Below are 21,491 nucleotides of genomic sequence, written 5' to 3'. Positions count from 1 at the left end.
TTGTGTTAGACAAGATATTAAATTAGAAGCGTCAGCCACTGAATCTGTTTGGTTACAGCTTCTCGAGGGCCGAGAAAAACTAATTTTGGGTGTGATTTACAGGGCCCCAAATCTTGATAGGGAGTGCAGTAAACTTCTATGGGACGAAATTCGTAAGGCATCTACATACGAAAATGTTGTGCTAATGGGAGATTTCAACTATAGACAGATTGACTGGAGCAATTTGACAGGAAATTTAGAGTCGGGTGACTTTCTTGATACGATCCAGGATTGTTTTTTAAAACAGTTTGTGACAGAGCCAACTAGGGGAAATAACCTCCTTGACTTGGTTCTTGCCAGTAGGGAAACACTAATTAATAATCTTGAGGTTAATGATGAGCTTGGGGAGAGTGATCACAAATCACTCAGTTTTAACATATCATGGAATTCCCCTAATAATGGCAATCAAGTCTCCGTCCCTGACTTTCGCTTGGCTGATTTCATAGGACTGAAAAATTACTTAGGTGGGCTGAACTGGAATGACCTGACTAGGGGTCAGGTAGGTGGTGATGGTTGCCGATATGATGCTTTCCAGGGCATAGTTCTAGCTGCTCAGTCAAATTATGTTCCAAATAGGGAAATCAGATCAAACAAAAATGATCCTAAATGGATGAACAATAGATTAAAATATCTGATTGGTCAAAAGAGAGGCATATATAGGCAAATCAAAAGAGGAGAGGGGCAATTAAGAAATCGATATATTCAGTTAAAGAGAGAAATAAAAAAGGGAATTAGAAAAGCAAAAAGAGATTATGAGGTTAAAGTTGCAAGAGAATCGAAGACTAACCCAAAAGGATTCTTTCAGGTATACAGAAGTAAGATCAGGGACAAGATAGGCCCACTCAAAAGTTCCTCGGGTCAGCTCACTGACAGTGATAAGGAAATGTGTAGAATTTTTAACACATACTTCCTCTCAGTTTTTACACAGGAGGATACCAGCGATATTCCAGTAATGATAAATTATGTAGAACAGGACGATAATAAACTGTGCACGATTAGGGTCACAAGTGACATGGTCCTTAGGCAAATAGATAAATTAAAACCTAACAAATCCCCAGGCCCTGATAAACTGTATGCAAGGGTTCTAAAGGAATGTAAAGAGGAGCTTAGCACACCTTTGGCTAATCTTTTCAACATATCACTACAAACTGGCATGGTGCCAGATAAGTGGAAAATGGCAAATGTGATACCTATTTTCAAAACAGGTGACAGGTCCTTAGCTTCGAACTATAGACCAATAAGCCTAACCTCCATAGTGGGAAAATTTATGGAATCAATAATTGCCGAGGCAGTTCGTAGCCACCTTGAAAAGCATAAATTAATCAACGAATCTCAGCATGGTTTTACAAAGGGGCGTTCCTGCCTTACGAATTTATTAACTTTTTTCACTAAGGTATTTGAGGAGGTAGATCATGGTAATGAATATGATATTGTGTATATGGACTTCAGTAAGGCTTTTGACAGGGTCCCACATCAGAGACTATTGAGGAAAATTAAAGCACATGGAATAGGAGGAGAAATTTTTTCCTGGATAGAGGCATGGTTGACAAATAGGCAGCAGAGAGTTTGCATAAATGGGGAGAAATCAGAGTGGGGAAGCGTCACGAGCGGTGTTCCACAGGGGTCAGTGTTGGGCCCCCTGCTGTTCACAATCTACATAAACGACATAGATGAGGGCATAAAGAGCGACATCGGCAAGTTTGCCGATGACACCAAAATAGGCCGTCGAATTCATTCTGACGAGGACATTCGAGCACTCCAGGAAGATTTGAATAGACTGATGCAGTGGTCGGAGAAGTGGCAGATGCAGTTTAATATAGACAAATGCAAAGTTCTAAATGTTGGACAGGACAATAACCATGCCACATATAAACTAAATAATGTAGATCTTAATATTACGGATTGCGAAAAAGATTTAGGAGTTCTGGTTAGCAGTAATCTGAAACCAAGACAACAGTGCATAAGTGTTCGCAATAAAGCTAATAGAATCCTTGGCTTCATATCAAGAAGCATAAATAATAGGAGTCCTCAGGTTGTTCTTCAACTCTATACATCCTTGGTTAGGCCTCATTTAGATTATGCTGCACAGTTTTGGTCACCGTATTACAGAATGGATATAAATTCTCTGGAAAATGTACAAAGGAGGATGACAAAGATGATCCCATGTATCAGAAACCTTCCCTATGAGGATAGACTAAGGGCCCTGAAACTGCACTCTCTAGAAAGACGTAGAATCAGGGGGGATATGATTGAGGTTTATAAGTGGAAGACAGGAATAAATAAAGGGGATGTAAATAGTGTGCTGAAAATATCTAGCCTAGACAGGACTCGCAGCAATGGTTTTAAGTTGGAAAAATTCAGATTCAGGAGGGATATAGGAAAGTACTGGTTTGGTAATAGAGTTGTGGATGAGTGGAACAAACTCCCAAGTACCGTTATAGAGGCCAGAACGTTGTGTAGCTTTAAAAATAGGTTGGATAAATACATGAGTAGATGTGGGTGGGTGTGAGTTAGACCTGATAGCTTGTGCTAACAGGTCGGTTGCCGTGTTCCTCCCTTAACTCAATGTGACCTGACCTGACTAGGTTGGGTGCATTGGCTTAAGCCGGTAGGGACTTGGACCTGCCTCGCATGGGCCAGTAGGCCTTCTGCAGTGTTCCTTCGTTCTTATGTTCATCACCCCTCACCGCCCGTCTACTACTCCAGACTTCAGTGATAATTTTCTTGAGACATTTTTCTTGCATTTAAAGACATTTGCGTGTGTGAGACATTTATAGTGAATTGCTTGTGTACTCTAAACCTTGTGTTTTCAGTGTAAACGCATTTCTTTGACGAATATTTTTCAGTGTTTTCACTTATCTTATATTTTTTATTCTGTGTTTTTCTTTATGCTACTCCTGTCTCTAGTAAGTATTATTGTGTAGTGTACCAGTCAGTCAGTGTGAAGTGATTCATTTTTTTTATTGTATTCTTTCAGCGTTGTATTCTCCAGTAATTGACTTTAGGAAGTTAAACGCGAAAACCATTCCAGATCGCTTTCCACTCCCTGTACTGGGTGATCTTTTACGTAATATCGGAGATAACAAAGTCTTTTCAACCCTAGATTTGTTACAAGGGTTTTGGCAAGTCCCTCTTCACGAGGACAGCCAAGAGCTAACTGCATTCTCCACTCCTACAGGTCATTATCACTTCCTCCGTATGGCATTTGGATTACGATCTTCCCCTATCACGTTCTCAAGGCTCATGACTAATATCTTTAGAGGTCTCATAGGTAATGCACTTATGGTGTACTTAGATGACGTAATCGTCATGTCTAAAGACGTGGATACACACTTGAAAAGACTTGATGTAGTACTTGGTAAGCTTGAAGAAGCCTTGAAGATCAAACTGTCAAAATGTCAATTTTTCAGATCAGAAATTAAGTTTCTTGGTCACGTAGTCACTCCTAGAGGGGTTACGACTGACCAAAGTAAAGTAACTGCAGTACTAAATTTTCCAACTCCCAAAACTGCTGATGCCGTAAGATCCTTTGTTGGCTTAGCAGGTTTATAGATCTTTCATTGCCAATTTTTCTTCCATAGCTGCTCCTCTAACTGAGTTGCTTAAGAAAGATGCTCCTTTTGTTTGGACCTTCCGTCAAGAAAGAGCATTCCAAACTCTAAAAGAAAAGCTAACATCTGCTCCAATTTTGAAATTTCCAGATTTTTCTAAGCCCTTCTATCTGACAACTGATGCTAGTTCAATTGGCATAGGTGCCGTACTAGCTCAGAAGACCGATGGCAAGTACAACGCAGTTGCATTTGCTAGCCGAGTCCTTACGAAGGCTGAACGTAATTATACAGTAACTGAGCAAGAAGCTTTAGCAATAGTATGGTCTTTAAAGCACTTCCGAGACATTATCAGTACTCTGTTCATGTCTTGACAGATCATGCTCCACTGATACCCTTATTCCAGAACAAACAACCTACTGGAAGGTTAGCTAGATGGACCTTGACTATCCAAGAGTTCAATCCCACCTTTGAGCATTTACCTGGCAAGTCAAATGTAGTCGCAGATGCCTTATCGCGACATGTTAGTATAGTAACTGCAGACCCTCCATTTAGTGCTGAAGATGTAAAGAATGCTCAACGAACAGATCCCATGTGGTCTGGTGTGATTCGATTCCTGCTCCAGGAAGATCTTATTCTGAATGTGAAGCCACCAGCACCCATCAGTGACTTTGTCATGAACCAAGAATTACTGTATCGAACAGCCGAGTTGGGTACTCCTAGCAGAAGAGTATACCAGTTAGTAATTCCACAGTCACTAGTGAATGTAGCCTTACAGCTAGTTCACGATGTACCAGGTGTTGCACACCCTGGTATGGATCGTTCAGTAAAACAAGCCAGATTGAAATACTTTTGGCCTCGTATGGCAACTGATATTTCTGAGTATGTTAAGAAATGTAGTGTCTGCATGCAACATAAAGGCAATGCTAATGGTCCTAATCCAATCCAAGTATATCCAACTACTAGCGAACCGTGGGAAAGAGTTGCGCTAGATTTGTTAACTAATTTCCAATGTTCCCTCCAAGGTAACAAACATCTGTGTGTTATGGTAGACCATTTCACCAGATATTGTGAGTTAGTTCCTATTGCAGATAAGACTGCCGAGACAGTAGCTAAAGCGTTTAAAGACCGCATTATCTGCAGGCATACCACCCCTAAGTCCCTAGTAACAGATAATGGAGGTGAATTCTGTAATGAAATTCTTGAAAATTTGTGTACCTTGTACAAGATCTCTAAATCCACCATTGTTCCTCATCATCCTGCCAGCAATGGGTTAGCGGAACAAACCAATAAGAAAGTACTTGATGTCTTGAGAGCCACTATCAATCCCAACAGTGAAACTTGGGATGAAGTTATACCTGATGTGCAGTGTGCTATAAATTCTGCTTACAATGTTTCTATAGGTGACACTCCACATTATGCATTGTATGGTGTAGATAAACGTTTGCCTTATGAGTTGTTATATTCTAATCCGAAACCAAATTACAACCCTGATGATTTCATAGCAACTCGTACCAGCTTAGCTCAAAGTGTTTTTAGAAGAATCCGTGAAACACTTCATAAATCAACAGCAGAATTTACAAGAGTCGCAAACACTCGATCAAAGCCATCCAAAATCAAAGTAGGTTCGAGAGTTATGCTGATTAACTTTAACAAAACGTCTGCAATGCCAAAGCTTGATCAAAAGTTTGTTGGTCCTTATCGAGTAGTTGAACATATCACTGGTAATAAGTATAAGGTTAGAGAGATTAGTACTGGTCAGTATAAAGAATCGCATTTAGATCATATGAAGTTAGTATGTGATGATAATGATGTTCCAACCCAGACTAATGTGACAGACTCTGACAATCCTCCTGATCCTGTACTCTCTTCCTCTGATACTCAGTCAGACGATCAACCTGAATGTCGTTATTCCCTACGTACACGACAGGTATTGAGAAATCCTCAAGTATCATTTGTAACTTCCAATTCAGATTTGCCTCAAATACAGCATGAGTTAGCCAATGCTAAAGAGTTTGATCCTCCCAGAGATGACACCCATTCTGCATATGCCAATCTTACCCTAGCAGAGTTGGGGTTAAATGTAAATAACCTGTATAGATGAATAATTACAGTATCAACTTATCAGTATTCAAGAATTTTTTTTTTGTGTTCATGTTCTCTCCGCATTCTGAGAGTTAACAGTCTAGATTTGCGTGCACCGAATCTGCTTCTGTTAAAACTCTTTCTTTGTATATATTCCTTCCTCAGAATCCGTAGATCACATGAATACAGATCGATCGATCAAAATTTTTTTTTATCACTTGTAATCTCAACGTTGAGTTCGTTGTTCATTTGTTGAGTTTTAAGTTGTACTATAGTATACCTTGTATTGCATTACAGTTTCAGTTACGTAAGCTTTCATTCCAATGTTCTACTTATGTATATATAATGTTTAATTGTTGTGTACTTTGACATTGTATAGAATCAGCCCAAGCTGTATACCTGCCATCTCTAGTTTGTAGTAGTTGTATGTCGGGACGACATACGTTAGCGTCGCCGAGCTCTCAGTAGTAGTAACCAGTTACCAGTAACCAGTGTACCGTTGACTCAACGACCAACCGTCTCTGCCTGAGTCACTGTCTATTCATATTGCGCTGAACTGGCATTATTCAAAAGACCCTCTGGTACGCCGGCGGCCGGTCAGTCAGTGTTACGAGTGTGAGCAAGGAGATAGGTACGGTGGCAAGGGCTCTCTCCACATATCTGCAATTATACGTAATAACAGCCTTCGTGAGTATTTCTTACCTAATCCACGTGTCGAACTCCCACATGATACCTTCAACCTCACTAACCACTGAAGTACACTCGTCTTGGAGAAGAGAGAATCGATTTCCTATCTTCACATCTTCTCTATTAACTCTCCTCATCTTTCTTCTTCCTGAGCTGTGAATCACTTGCCACTTAAAGTGGCTGCCACTATCACTGCTGGTGACCATTTCCTCCTTACCAGCTAAATCCTTCTCGCACTCACTCCCAAACTCATCTATGCGAAGCTTCAGCCTCCTATTTTCCTCCTGAAGAAGTAGAATCTCCTTCTTCAACACTTGAACCTGAGATTCTAAAACACTACAACAAGCCATGGTGCTTGGTAACAGCCCACGCTAACTCCCAAGAGCTTAGGCAGGTATGACCGCAGGTGACCACTGACCTCAGCGTACTGACCACTGACCTCAGCGTCCACAGCTCCAGCACTGTCAACAGAAGTGGCGTCCCTGTGGCCAAAAGCGGGAATTAATGTAATGAAAGTCCAATATTTCACGGGCTGTCATTTCTTGTGAACACAGATTTTTGAGGTGCTGACCGTGTATTATTATAGTGGATTGGCCGCCCTCTGGTGTGTGTGTACTCGCCTAACTGTACTCTATTTTATATGTCGTTATCATGGCATCCCCTATCCCTCCTGTCCTCCAGTGTCGTCAGGATGATTTCCCTGCATGTATGTATGTGTATGTGTATATCAGTCACCTTCAGACACACACACAAAAAAGACAGATCGATGGGAAACATCACCCGCTTGTCCCCAAAAACCCCACGAATTATCCTGCTCCCATTATTTTCTCGGTATCCTGGGCAAGAGGCCGGATTTGGTAGCCACTTGAGCATAGACCCTCATTTTCAGACATGATTAATAACCCCCCCACCCACACACACCGCCTCTCCCCACCCAACACAGCCTCTCCCCACCCAACACAGCCTCTCCCCAGCCCCGTAATAACTCAGTGCTGGAGTGGCGGTGTATTGTTTTTAAGACATAAATCTCCAGCAGTGAGTTGACGATGAATATTGCGCCAGATTTAATTAATTAATATTGGGTGTTCAATGGACTAGCAACCCTCTGTTTACTGGCAGGATATACGAGTACGTACATACACACAACACACACACACACACACACACACACACACACACACACACACACACACACACACACACACACACACACACACACACACACACACACAGGAAGAAGTGAAGAGGCTGCTATGCGAGCCTGCGAGCCTGATACTTCGAAGGCGATGGAGCCGGATAACATTTTTTCCATGGATCCTGAGAGAGGGAGCAGAGGCGCTATGTGTACCACTAACAACAATCTTCAACACATCTATCGAAACAGGGCGACTACCTGAGGTATGGAAGACAGCAAATGTAGTCCCAATTTTTATAAAAGACAGACAAGAAGCGTTAAACTACAGACCAGTGTCACTGACATGTATAGTATGCAAAGTCATGAAGAAGATTATCAGGAGAAGAGTGGTGGAGCACATAGAAAGGACGGAAATCCTGTGTCACAAATCTACTGGAGTTCTATGACAGGGTGACAGCAGTAAGACAAGAGAGAGAGGGTTGGGTAGATAGCTTTTTCTTGAACTGTAAGAAGGCGTTTGACACAGTTCCACACAAGAGATTGGTGCAAAAGCTAGAGAACCATGCATAGATAACAGAGAAGGCACTGCAATAAATCAGGGAATACCTGTCGGGAAGACATAAGCGAGTCATGGTACGTGACGAGGTGTCAGAGTGGGCGCCTGTGACGAGCGGGGTTCCACAGGGGTCAGTCCTAGGACCGGTGTTGTTGCTGGTATATGTGAACAACATGACGCAAGGAATAGACCTAGAAGTGTCCCTGTTTTCAGATGATGTGAAGTTGATGAGAAGAATTCAATCGGAGGAGGACCAGGAGGAACTACAGGGGGATCTAGACAGGCTGCAGGCCTGGTCCAGCAAATGGCTCCTGGAGTTCAACCCCACCAAGTGCAAAGTCATGAAGATTGGGAAGGGCAAAGACCACCGCAGACGGCGTACAGTCTAGGGGGCCAGAGACTATAAACCTCACTCAAGGAAAAGGATCTTGGTGTGAGTATAACACCAGGCACATCTGAGGCGCACATCAACAAAATAACTGCTGCAGTATACAGGCGCCTAGCAAACCTAAGAATAGCATTCCGACATCTCAATAAGGAATCGTTCAGGACCCTGTACACCGTGTATGTCAGGCTTATATTGGAGTGCAGCACCAATTTGGAACCTCCACTTAGCCAAGCACATAAGGAAATTAGAGAAAGTGCCAAGGTTTGCAACAAGACTAGTCCTGGAGCTAAGGGGTATGTCCTACGAGGAGAGGTTAAGGGAAATCGACCTGACGACACTGGAGGACCGGATAGATAGGGGGGATATGATAACGACATATATATCGACAGGGTGGACAAAGCCAGGATGTTCCAAAGATATGACACAGAAACAAGGGGTCACCGTTGGAAACTGAAGATACAGATGAATCACAGGGATGTTGGGAAGTATTTTTTCAGTCACAGAGTTGTCAGGAAGCAGAATAGTCTGAGAAGTGATGTAGTGGAGCCAGGATCCATACATAGTAATAAGAAGAGCTATGACAAAGCTCCTGGAGCAGGAACAGTGACTGAGTAGCGGCCATTGAAGAGGCGGGGCTAGGAGCTGTGTCTCGACCCCTGCAACCACAACTAGGTGAGTACACACACACATGCATATTGGCCACCAATGATACCTTCCGCCTTGCCTCAGAGAATTTCTACTCCTATCTGTTGCTGTCTTGCAACATTGCATAGCTCCTGACGACGCACGAGAGTGCAAAAGATCTAGAGTTAAAGATTTTCATCCCCATATAGTTTGTTCTTCAGCATGCACATTATATATATATATATATATATATATATATATATATATATATATATATATATATATATATATATATATATATATATATATATATTATACACACACATTCTTATTAGTACTTGTTTGCATATTTTTCTTCTTCTCTATATTTATGAATTATCATATTCTATTTTTCCTCGAATTCTTTGGATTTTTTGTGGTGCTGTTGCAATAATATTATATTCTCTATCGCCTCGTCTACCTCCACATTTTTTCCTCTTTCTCCTGTCGTCTTCATTCTGTCCCTATTCTTTCCCCTACTGACTTTTTATTAATCTGCCTTGCTTTACTCTACCTCTTCTTATTTCTACTCTGCATCGTTTTCTTCCTCTTCTATCTCTTCCTTTTCATCACCCCTCTCTACACCAGCCATTTCTCCTTCTTTGTTTCCTGTCACCTCTCGTTCAGCATTTTTTTCCTTTTCTGTGTTTAGTTTACTTCTGCTTTCGTGATTTTATCTTTCATCTCCTCGTTCATTACTTCCTCGAGGAGGCTCCCTTGATGCTGGTGAAGGGCTCTTGATCAAAGGGATTAGAACTACTCTCCCCTGAGTCAAATCTCATTACCACTTCCCCACATGACTCGTGCGAGTTTAGCGTTTCTCCATTCCTTTGCCTACATCACCAAAAAGATTAAAATATCTTACCTTTTTTAAAATGCAAAGCATCCTAGTCTAGTATGTCTGGCAGACACTGTCTCTCCTTCACTGCTCCAGCAGCAGCAGTTCCTTTTTTTCCTGACGAGAAAGCATTCTTACCCTCTTCCATCACCTCAAACGAACTAGCGAGGCCAATTCTCCCATGCCACATGGGTAAATTAGCTACGTTAGGTAAGGTTCGTCAGGAAACAGGACAAGTGTTTTTGCTGACGCGTGTCTTAGATGACCCAGAGTTGGAGCTTTGGCCCTTTTGGCTAAGATCAGAGGGGTAATTTAGCGGGACAACAAGACGTCGTTTCCACTAGAACCATCACTGAACGGGGGTGACACACTGGAACCATCACTGAACTGGGGTGACACACTGGAACCATCACTGAACTGGGGTAACACACTGGAGCCATCACTGAACTGGGGTGACACACTGGAACCATCACTGAACTGGGCTGATGCACTAGAACCATCACTGAACTGGGGTGACACACTGGAACCATCACTGAACTGGAGTGACACAATAGAACCATCACTGAACTGGGGTGACACACTAGAACCATCACTGAACTGGGGTGACAAACTAGAACCATCACTAAACTGGGGTGACAAGCTAGAACCATCACTGAACTGGGGTGACACAATAGAACCATCACTGAACTGGGGTGACACACTGGAACCATCACTGAACTGGGGTGACACAATAGAACCATCACTGAACTGGGGTGACACAATAGAACCATCACTGAACTGGGGTGACACACTAGAACCATCACTGAACTGGGGTGACACACTAGAACCATCACTGAACTGGGGTGACACACTAGAACCATCACTGAACTGGGGTGACACAATAGAACCATCACTGAACTGGGGTGACACACTGGAACCATCACTGAACTGGAGTGACACAATAGAACCATCACTGAACTGGGGTGACACACTAGAACCATCACTGAACTGGGGTGACAAACTAGAACCATCACTAAACTGGGGTGACAAGCTAGAACCATCACTGAACTGGGGTGACACAATAGAACCATCACTGAACTGGGGTGACACACTGGAACCATCACTGAACTGGGGTGACACAATAGAACCATCACTGAACTGGGGTGACACAATAGAACCATCACTGAACTGGGGTGACACACTAGAACCATCACTGAACTGGGGTGACACACTAGAACCATCACTGAACTGGGGTGACACACTAGAACCATCACTGAACTGGGGTGACACACTAGAACCATCACTGAACTGGGGTGACACTCGTGATTTCAGCTGCCCCCCCCCCCAAAAAAAAAAAAAATCCCCTCCGTAACTCTGACCAAATGCTAAAAAACATAGAGATGAGAAATAAAATCGGAATGATAATTGAACAAAAATGGCAAAACTTCAGAATAATTACATTTGTGGTTATTTCCTCACTTTCCTGTGCAGATCAACGCTCTGGTCGTAAATAATATTAAGCAATAATGGAAGGTTCACTCTTGGAGAGAAATAATGAAAGCTCTTGTGTGGATGAGACATCTCTTTTATTAGGCTCACTCTTGTTTATTTTGTCTAAGTGAAAATTTTATTTAACATCCTGATATTTTCCTCTTTATAAAGGCACACAGTAACACCTCACATTGATGCTAAGACAGTGCAGAGCAAGGCTTCTTTAAGTCAACGTTTAGCTCAACGTTCCTCTCCGAGTGAAACGTCGGCGCTCTGTCTTCCACCACTTCATTCACACATCCAAGGACGTATTTATGACCGGGTCATGTAGGAGACGCGGGTTATAAACGCCTCAAATGCAGAAATGATGATTACAAGAAGCTCACTCGGTAGCAGAATTCATCATCACAGTGACTTCCTGAGTCACATTCATCGGTACATACTTGGGAACCAGCTGGTGTGGCAGCCCTACAGACAGAGCAACAACCTGTACAGGGTTTCAGCAGTGTCTGGATGGTTGATCCTCTTCTTTCGACTAGAATCAGTGCGTTGAGACGATTCTCTAGCGAGGGTAGAATATAATAGTCCATAGTCTATTACGAATGATCCAAAGCCTCTCCGCCAAGCTTGGGGTTTGCCTCAACACTGCGTATTATAGCCATTTGTCAAGGCTTTGGCATTACAGATTAAGGTATGGGTTGCATACTACCCAGGGTACCTGTTGGGACCTCTGAGAATGTTTAGAATGCTCGTTTTAGTGTTAATTTAATATGTCTTAATAAGATTAAGGATGTTTTTGCTTGAAAAAGGATTGTATTTATTGGCTATTTTGTTTTTGTGAAGAGTTTTATTTGGTATTTCACACTGAAAATGTAACTGTGTATGTAGTGAGTAGAGAGAGTTGTATGATTGTGGTATTGTGAAATATACTTTCATACACAATATTCAATGAGTTTATCCAAGAGCTTTTAATTTCTTTTAATTCCTTCCCCCACACATACGCTAATTGTAAATTCCCAGTCATGCTGTTCCCCCACACTCGTGTACGAAATAATTCCCCCACACTCGTGTGCAAAATAATTCCCCCACACTCGTGTACAAAATAATTTCCCCAAGCTCGTGTACAAAATAATTCCCCCACACTCGTGTACAAAATAATTTCCCCACACTCGTGTACAAAATAATTTCCCCAAGCTCGTGTACAAAATAATTCCCCCACACTCGTGTACAAAATAATTTCCCCAAACTCGTGTACAAAATAATTCCCCAAAACTCACTTATACAATAAGAGGTGTTCGTGTCACCCACACTTCCCACCTTTCCGTTTATCTCGTATATATCTTCCTCTATCAAGCATGTACGTTTCCTCTTCCTCGCTTCTCTGTTTCCTTTATCTCCCTCTCTGTCCCACACACCCCTCTCTGTCCCACACATCCCTCTCTGTCCCACACCTCTCTCTCCCTACACCTCTCACCCCAACAGATTTTGATAAACTTAGTTCTCCCTTGTCACTAATTCCTCGTTGCTACATTATAATCCATAACTGCCAATATTGATCCTCAGATAAATGTCCTCTTTGATTCTATAATAATTTTACTGCAGGCCAAGACTGCTTATCTCTCGCCTCTTTCACCTCCCCACACACGCCTCTCCTGTTTTAAACAGGGTTTTACAACGTTAGGGGTTCCTAACTTTATTTACAAGCTAAGAGCTGTTACAAACATCAGCTCTCTCTCTCTCTCTGCCTTTTTCTTTCGCCCCCCACACTTCTCACCTCTCTCTCTGCTCTACCAGGCTGGCTGGGAGGACTGTCGACATCGGTAGCACTGCTGGTGTCTCCTATCACCATTGGTGTGTGCAGGAGGAACTCGACTCGTCTCACAGCAGTGTTGGGGGGCCTCATCACTGCTCTCGGATGCCTCTTCACCTCCTTCGCTAGCCAGTTTCACCAGCTCTTCTTCAGCTATGGCACCGTCATAGGTGAGACACTGTCCTAGTTGTGACACCCACTTCACTAATCATACTTGTGGCACTACATAGGTATAAAAAGCTTTCAAAATACCTAGAGGAGAATTTCAGAAATCTTTTTCAATTATGTCAATAGCGAGCAGTGAAAAGGTATAATATTTTCTTTCTCGCTTGAAGTCCGTGTGGATTATTCAGGACAAATAGGGATGTAGACTCGAACCTCTCTCCATTAAGTGGACAACAAGTACTGGGAAGAACAGCCAGGAACGAAAAAGCAGGTAGGAAAGCAGAGTATCGGTTCGAGAAACAATGCATCATCACTGGTAAATAAAACGAAAGCTTCTCCACAGCCACACCAGGAAGATGATGACTGATACCAGATAAAAATATTGAAGAAGGGAAACCTCACTATGAAGACAGAGGCTTGTAGGGCCTTGACTTGTAGACTGGAGGATTATCATCATTCTTCTTTCTTCTCTTCTTCGTAAACATCGTCCTACTTTTCTCCCCTTGTTCTTCTTTTTCTGCTTTGTACTTTTGTACTTTTTTCTTGTCAATTGTTTATGACGTGAATATTTAATCTACTTTAAATTATCCCTGGAATATTTTTTTGAGATGAATTAATGTACCATTGTTATGGATTCCATCACACATTGTGTGAGGGTGGCCTGGTGGCTAAAGCTCCCGCTTCACACACGGAGGGCCCGGGTTCGATTCCCGGCGGGTGGAAACATTTCGACAAGTTTCCTTACACCTGTTGTCCTGTTCACCTAGCAGCAAATAGGTACCTGGGTGTTAGTCGACTGGTGTGGGTCGCATCCTGGGGGACAAGATTAAGGACCCCAATGGAAATAAGTTAGACAGTCCTTGATGACGCACTGACTTTCTTGGGTTATCCTGGGTGGCTAACCCTCTGGGGTTAAAAATCCGAACGAAATCTTATCTTATTGGAGTATTCCTTCATGATAAAGTTGATATGTTAGCCAAGAAAAGTATCCCTGAAGGATATGTAGAATATAACTTTGGTATACCTGTGTCTAGCATTAGAAATAATATCAGAAGAGAAGTAAATAATGAAACTGTTATAGGAATGCAGTTAGAAGCCTGAGTAGATCTATAACCCCCTATGATAACATGAACGTGGATAAGTACGTTAATAGAACAACTTGCAATGTGAACAGACTGATGCTGTAGTGGCCAGGCTTAGGCTTAATTGGAAGTACTTCTGGCAGTATTGGAGACACATATATGATAATCAGACCAAAGGTGAAGTACGTGACCAGCCTTATGGTCACTGTCTTGAACACTATGTGCTTAATTATCCGCTTATTGGGGAATATAGAGATAGACAGTATGATAACCTATGTGACGTGTCATGATATATTAATGGAAATAAGACACCAGATATATTAAGCAAACTTCCTAAACTTGCTTATGACAGATAAGTGAACTGTAGATATAAATCCAGATGTACTCCTGTTAACCCTTTTGGGGCCTAGTTCCTAGACCTTTTGTGTATCCATATGCTCTTGCGCTACCGTCCACAGGATGGATGTGGGATGCACAATAAACTAGTCATTTCAGCGGCCAAATCTAAAACATCTAAATATCATCATACCCTTCTCACATGACCTCAAAAAATAGTCTACGACATTGAACAAATATCAATTTTTCTCCCGGGTTTGGGGAAGTGTTAAAATCTACGAAATCTGGTTACGACTCTGCTGGAAGACAGCCTCAGAGCCTGTAGGTCGTACGAGGGTCAAAGTTATCTTACTTGAAGGACTTCTCTATCCTCTCCAAGAGCAGCAGCTACCACCTCAAGAGTAAAAAGTTGTACTAGATGGTCAAAGTTGTCGTTATGTCCGATAGAGCTTGTCTTGTGTTCACCTCTCCAGTCTTCCTCTCATTTTTTTTCTGTCTACCTTGTCTCTGTATTTTCTCGTTTATAAGGATTTTAATTATGGTCAAGGATTTTAATTATGGTCAAGGATTTTAATTATGGTCAAGGATTTTAATTATGGTCAAGGATTTTAATTACGGTAGGGGATTTTAATTATGGTCAGGGATTTTAATTATGGTCAAGGATTTTAATTATGGTCAAGGATTTTAATTACGGTAGGGGATTTTAATTATGGTCAAGGATTTTAATTATGGTCAAGGATTTTAATTATGGTAGGGGGTTTTAATTATGGTCAGGGATTTTAATTATGGTCAGGGATTTTAATTATGGTCAGGAATTTTAATTATGGTCAGGGATTTTAATTATGGTCAAGGATTTTAATTATGGTCAAGGATTTTAATTATGGTAAGGGATTTTAATTTTGGTCAAGGATTTTAATTATGGTCAAGGATTTTAATTATGGTCAAGGATTTTAATTATGATCAAGGATTTTAATTATGGTCGGGGATTTTAATTATGGTTAGGGATTTTAATTATGGTCAGGGATTTTAATTATGGTCAAGGATTTTAATTATGTTCAGGGATTTTAATTATGGTCAGGGATTTTAATTATGGTCAAGGATTTTTATTATAGTCATGTATTTTAATCATGGTCAGGTATTTTAATCATGGTCAAGGATTTTAATTATGGTCAAGGATTTTAATTATGGTCAAGAATTTTAATTATGGTCAAGGATTTTAATTATGGTCAGGCATTTTAATTATGGTCAGGTATTTTAATCATGGTCAGGTATTTTAATCATGGTCAAGGATTTTAATTATGGTCAAGGATTTTAATTATGGTAAAGGATTTTAATTATGGTCAGGGATTTTAATTATGGTCAAGGATTTTAATTATGGTCAAGGATTTTAATTATGGTCAAGGATTTTAATTATGGTCAAGGATTTTAATTATGGTCAAGGATTTTAATTATGGTCAATGATTTTAATTATGGTCAGGGATTTTAATTATGGTCAAGGATTTTAATTATGGTCAAGGATTTTAATTATGGTCAAGGATTTTAATTATAATCAGGCATTTTAATTATGGTCAGGCATTTTAATTATGGTCAGGCATTTTGATTATGGTCAGGGATTTTAATTATGGTCAAGGATTTTAATTATGGTCAAGGATTTTAATTATGGTCAAGGATTTTAATTATGGTCAAGGATTTTAATTATGGTCAAGAATTTTAATTATGGTCAAGAATTTTAATTATGGTCAGGGATTTTAATTATGGTCAGGGATTTTAATCATGGTCAAGGATTTTAATTATGGTCAGGTATTTTAATCATGGTCAAGGATTTTAATTTATGGTCATAGATTTTAATTTATGGTCATGGATTCTAATTATTATCCCCAAGGATTTCAGTCATTGCTCTCCAGAATTTCATTGTCCTCAAAGGCTTCAATCAACGTCCTCCAGGGTTTTATTGTCTTCCAGAATTTCAATCACTGTCTTCCAGGATTCAAATAACCGTCCAGAAAGATTCCAGTTATCTCATGAAGTTGTGAACATATTATCTTTAAAACTTCGAGTGTATTCTTTCTGAATCAATTATACCCTGCAGTTTGCATGGAGAAGAGTGCCAGGCACAGTGCCTGGCACAGTGCCTGGCGCACCATCAAAAGACATGATCGCATAATTCGAGTGACATTGAGTTTCTTCCTAAAACATGAATCGTGGTATCAGCTGTTGCTCTTCATGGGAGATTTGGTAGATAAGGAGAGAGTTTTAAGACCATTTAAAGTTTATACCAGCAACTGGTGGAGTCGTTCGCCTGAGAGACTTCTGGTACGTAGGATCGAGTCCCCGGTACTTCTTGGGGAAGATCAAACTTGTAATAATGTTTGAGTAACCGACGATATGTTAGATAAAAGGACATATGTTCAACTAATGAGACATTGTACTGTGGCAACCTTTCGCTCTCCATAGGCTTTGTCAAGCCGCTCCTGACGAGCGAAACGTGGCTGAGATCTAACCTAGAAACGAGCGTGAAGATGCCGACTATATACATAGCACGAGCTAAACCCTTATGTTTCATCCAGTGCAAGGAGTGATGGAGGCTCGACCCTCCATCTGCTAATCTCAGCTGCTTGTCTGACCACTCAGCCATAAGTGAACTGCTAGACGTCTGCCGCCCATGTCATGCTTTATTCTCGGTTTGTACGTAATTATAAGCTAGATTATGTTAATCTAACCTATGATAGCCTAACTACAGGCCCGGAGGCCATTTGGCCCACATGTCAAGTTTTTGTGGCCTACAAACACTCTATCAGAAGTCAGTTCTGTGTACGAGTTAATCTGCGAGTGCTACAGATATACATGTCATATACATGTCATATACATGTCATATACATGTCATATACATGTCATATACATGTCATATACATGTCATGTATTAAAAACTGATCATTTGATTAGAAAAAGTCTCTGGACCCATTTTGCACCTCTGTGATGTTTTAACTACCGTCAACGTGATGATAAAGCTATTTGAACTAAAGCCAGAGCCCTACTCTGGGTCTTCCTTCCTTCTGTGGAGACATGGTCAGTGCGTGGAAAGTATCTCGGTAGTACGGAGTACGTGAGTCAGCCTCAGGCCTTCAACATGAACTAAATGGGGCGTCCAGCTGCGGTGAGAGAAACTTTCGTTTGCCCATGTGGGTTTAGCGCTTAGTTATGATTATAATAATGTAAGTCAACGTGCACATCACCAGCCTGAAATGGAGAGAATAATTTATGTTCTTTGAAAATAATTGTAAAGTCACTTTATCTTGTACAGAAAGTGAAGTACTTGACAACTAGTAACTACTACCACTATTACTATTACTACTATTGCTGCTACTACTATTGCTATTATTACTATTACTACTATTATTATTACTACCATTACTACTATTATTACAACCATTACTATTACTACTACTTAATGTTTGCTCTACTAGACCCACCATTAAAAAGAATAAAATATCCCCTGTACCTCTATAACTTTGGTTCACACAGATAACCCACACGAACGAGAAAGTTATCACGATTATTCGTGTATTGTTCCAGTCACGGTAGTCTTCTCGTTCTAACTTTTTTTTTTTTTTTGGGGGGGGGGATTTACATCAGTTCTAATTAGTTACGATTTTAAACGCGTTCTTAATAGAGTTTGAAGGGAAAAATTTTTTACTTGTACCCCCAATCTTATACCCAGCCAAGAACAAAAAACGGTAGTAACACATTAAATTTCTGTTAGATTAAGACTTTGAAGCCGTTCTGTTACAACACTGTTATGTCTATATGAAGGATGTTTGTGCTGAAGCTTTCAGACTTCATAGTGTAACCATCTTGATCTACTTCCCCATCATTTACCGTATTTTACGGCATATAAGACGCGCCTTTTTTCGCACAAAGAACTTGGAAAATTACCCTGCGTCTTATATGCTCAAGGTCAGCGTCAAGGTTGGGCTCTGAGTTACACTTTAGCGTAAAGTAAGAGGATAATTAATCCTTGAATATCATTACTGATTACCGTTACGACACTTCTGTCGTGCGCCTTATATGCCGGGAAATACCGTAAATGCCGGTAATCTTACATGGTGTGCTAATCTTATAGAATGTAGTTGGCATATGGGATGAATGAACCTAAATCTTACGTCCGTGTTGCTCGAGATGTTGAGTATTTTTCACCACACTATTCTCACTTATAGTAGAACAAACGATTATTTGTTTGTAGTTCTTCAGAACTGGCAGGAATCTGATATGTATATGTAGGATCTAGATTCGACCCCGGCCAGATACCTGTCAAACCCCTGCCAGACCTGAAGTTTACCTGAAGGGTATTCCGGGGGTCAACGCCCCCGGAATACCAGTCCTTTGACCAAGCCTCCCTGCCAGTACCATGCCAGAAATCAACACAGTAGTGTGTGCTAAAACGCGTGTCCGATACGAGGGGTAGGTAGCCTGGTAGGTTAGGTTTTACATAATATTCTTAATATTTAATTAAATTCGGCTAAAAATTCTAAAATCATGTTGACACTCGGAAGAGCATGTAATCTGGTTAATGAGGATAAAAACTCGTCGACTCTAAGAGGGTCATTAAGGCTACGTGTAACCTGATCGCCATCAGCCCAGAATACTCTAATCCCTGAAGTAGCGATTAAAATAAACTCTCGGTATATATACAGTGACATACACATCACATACCTTTGGTAACTGAGGTGTCACTGTGTACATACCTCGGTATATATACAGTGACATACACCTCCCTTACCTTCGTGTGTTAGTGTGACTTGTTAATGGTGCAAGTCGGACCAAAACGTCGTAGTAAGTTTCTCCTGTGTGCGAGTTATTTGTGTATTGTTCCAGTCACGGTATTGTGGCTATTGTTCTTTGTTCTTTAGGGGTATAAAAAATGGAATATTTAAAAATAATAGTAATAACGATAATAATAACAATAATAATAGCAATAATAATAGCAATAACAATAGTAATAACAGCAATAATAATGATAATAGCAACGATAATAATAATAACTGCAATAATAATAAGTAATGACCTGGTAAAAGGAGAAATTTATATGTTCATATAATTTTTGTTGGATAAGATGATTCCATTTATTAAACTGATTACATTCGCAAGATTTCTGTATATCGGTATTTTTTTTTTTCAATTCAGAAGACGAATGTGACCTTCACTTCAAATAATGTTTATAATTAATTTCAATTTCAGCTTTAATATTTATTTCATCCGGCTGTAAAATCCGGCTCAGTTTATATATATATATATATATATATATATATATATATATATATATATATATATATATATATATATATATATATTAACACATCGGCCGTTTCCCACCAAGGCAGGGTGGCCTGAAAAAGAAAAACTTCATCAACATTCACTCCATCACTGTCTTGCCAGAAGGGTGCTTTACACTACAGTTATAAAACTGCAACATTAACACCCCTCCTTCAGAGTGCCGGCACTCTACTTCCCATCTACAGGAATCAAGTCCAGCCTGCCGGTTTCCCCGAATCCCTTCATAAATGTTACCTTGGTCACACTCTAACAGCACGTCAAGTCCTAAAAACCATTTGTCTCCATTCGCTCCTAACACGCTCACGCACGCTTGCTGGAAGTCCAAGCCCCTCGAACACAAAACCTCCTTTACCCCCTCCCTCCAACCATTCATAGGCCGACCCCTACCCCGCCTTCCCTCCACTACATATTTATAGACTCTCGAAGTCATTGTTCATTGTCATTGTCCCAACCTCTCTGCATGTCCAAACCATCTCAATAACCCCTCCTCAGCCCGCACCTTCTATTCTCCAAACTACGGATTCTCTGCATTGCCCTCAGACATGACATCTCAACTGCTTCCAGCCTTCTCCTTGTTGCAACATTCACAACCCATGCCTCACACCCATACAAGAGCGTTGGTATAACTATACCCTCATACATTCCCCTCTTTCCTTTCATGGATAAAGTTCTTCGTCTCCACAGACTCCTCAGTGCACCACTTACCCTTTTCCCCTTGTTAATTCTATCATTCACTTCATCCTTCATAAACCCATCTGCTGACACGTCCACTCCCAAATATCTGAATACATTCACCTCCTCCATACTCTCTCCCTCCAATCTGATATCCAGTCTTCCGTTACCTAATTTTTTTTTATCCTCATCACCTTACTTTTTCCTATATTCACTCTTAATTTCCTTCTTTTACATACCCTACCAAATTCATCAACCAATTTCTGCAAATTCTCTTCAGCAAAGAGCAACTGTGACTACTCCCACTTTGTGTTAGATTCTTTATCTTTTAACGCCACATCTCTTGCCAACACCTTCGCATCTATAAATATATTAAACAACCATGGTGACATCACACATCCTTGTCTAAGGCCTACTTTTACTGGGAAATAATCTCCCTCTCTCCTACATACTCTATCCTGAGCCTCATTATCCTCGTAAAATCTTTTCACCGCTTTCAATAACCTACCTCATATACTATACATCTGTAACATCTGCCACATTGCCCCCCTATCCACCCTGTCATTTGCCTTTTCCAAATCCACAAATGCCGCAAAAATCTCTTTACCTTTATCTAAATACTGTTCACCTATATGTTTCACTGTAAACACCTGGTCTACACACCCTCTACCTTTCCTAAAGCCTCC

The 21,491-nt window shown here is 40.7% G+C and overlaps 1 protein-coding gene across 4 annotated transcripts in view; it reads left to right on the top strand.

Moving 5' to 3' along the window:
- LOC128695364 (monocarboxylate transporter 12) overlaps positions 1-21,491 on the top strand; it is a 406,948-nt gene that overhangs the window by 339,149 nt on the left and 46,308 nt on the right. For 3 of the 4 annotated variants that reach the window (XM_070096444.1, XM_070096439.1, XM_070096448.1), the window contains exon 3: positions 13,204-13,389. The exons of the other annotated variant lie outside the window; for it this stretch is intronic. In XM_070096444.1, the coding sequence (XP_069952545.1) occupies positions 13,204-13,389 (186 nt within the window). The remainder of the gene's footprint in view (positions 1-13,203; positions 13,390-21,491) is intronic. 4 annotated transcript variants of the gene reach the window in all.

The sequence above is a fragment of the Cherax quadricarinatus genome, chromosome 4, assembly GCF_038502225.1.
Source record: "Cherax quadricarinatus isolate ZL_2023a chromosome 4, ASM3850222v1, whole genome shotgun sequence".
Classification (NCBI taxonomy): domain Eukaryota; kingdom Metazoa; phylum Arthropoda; class Malacostraca; order Decapoda; family Parastacidae; genus Cherax; species Cherax quadricarinatus.
Note: the sequence above shows the minus strand (reverse complement) of the source record. Positions and strands in the feature narration are given on the sequence as shown.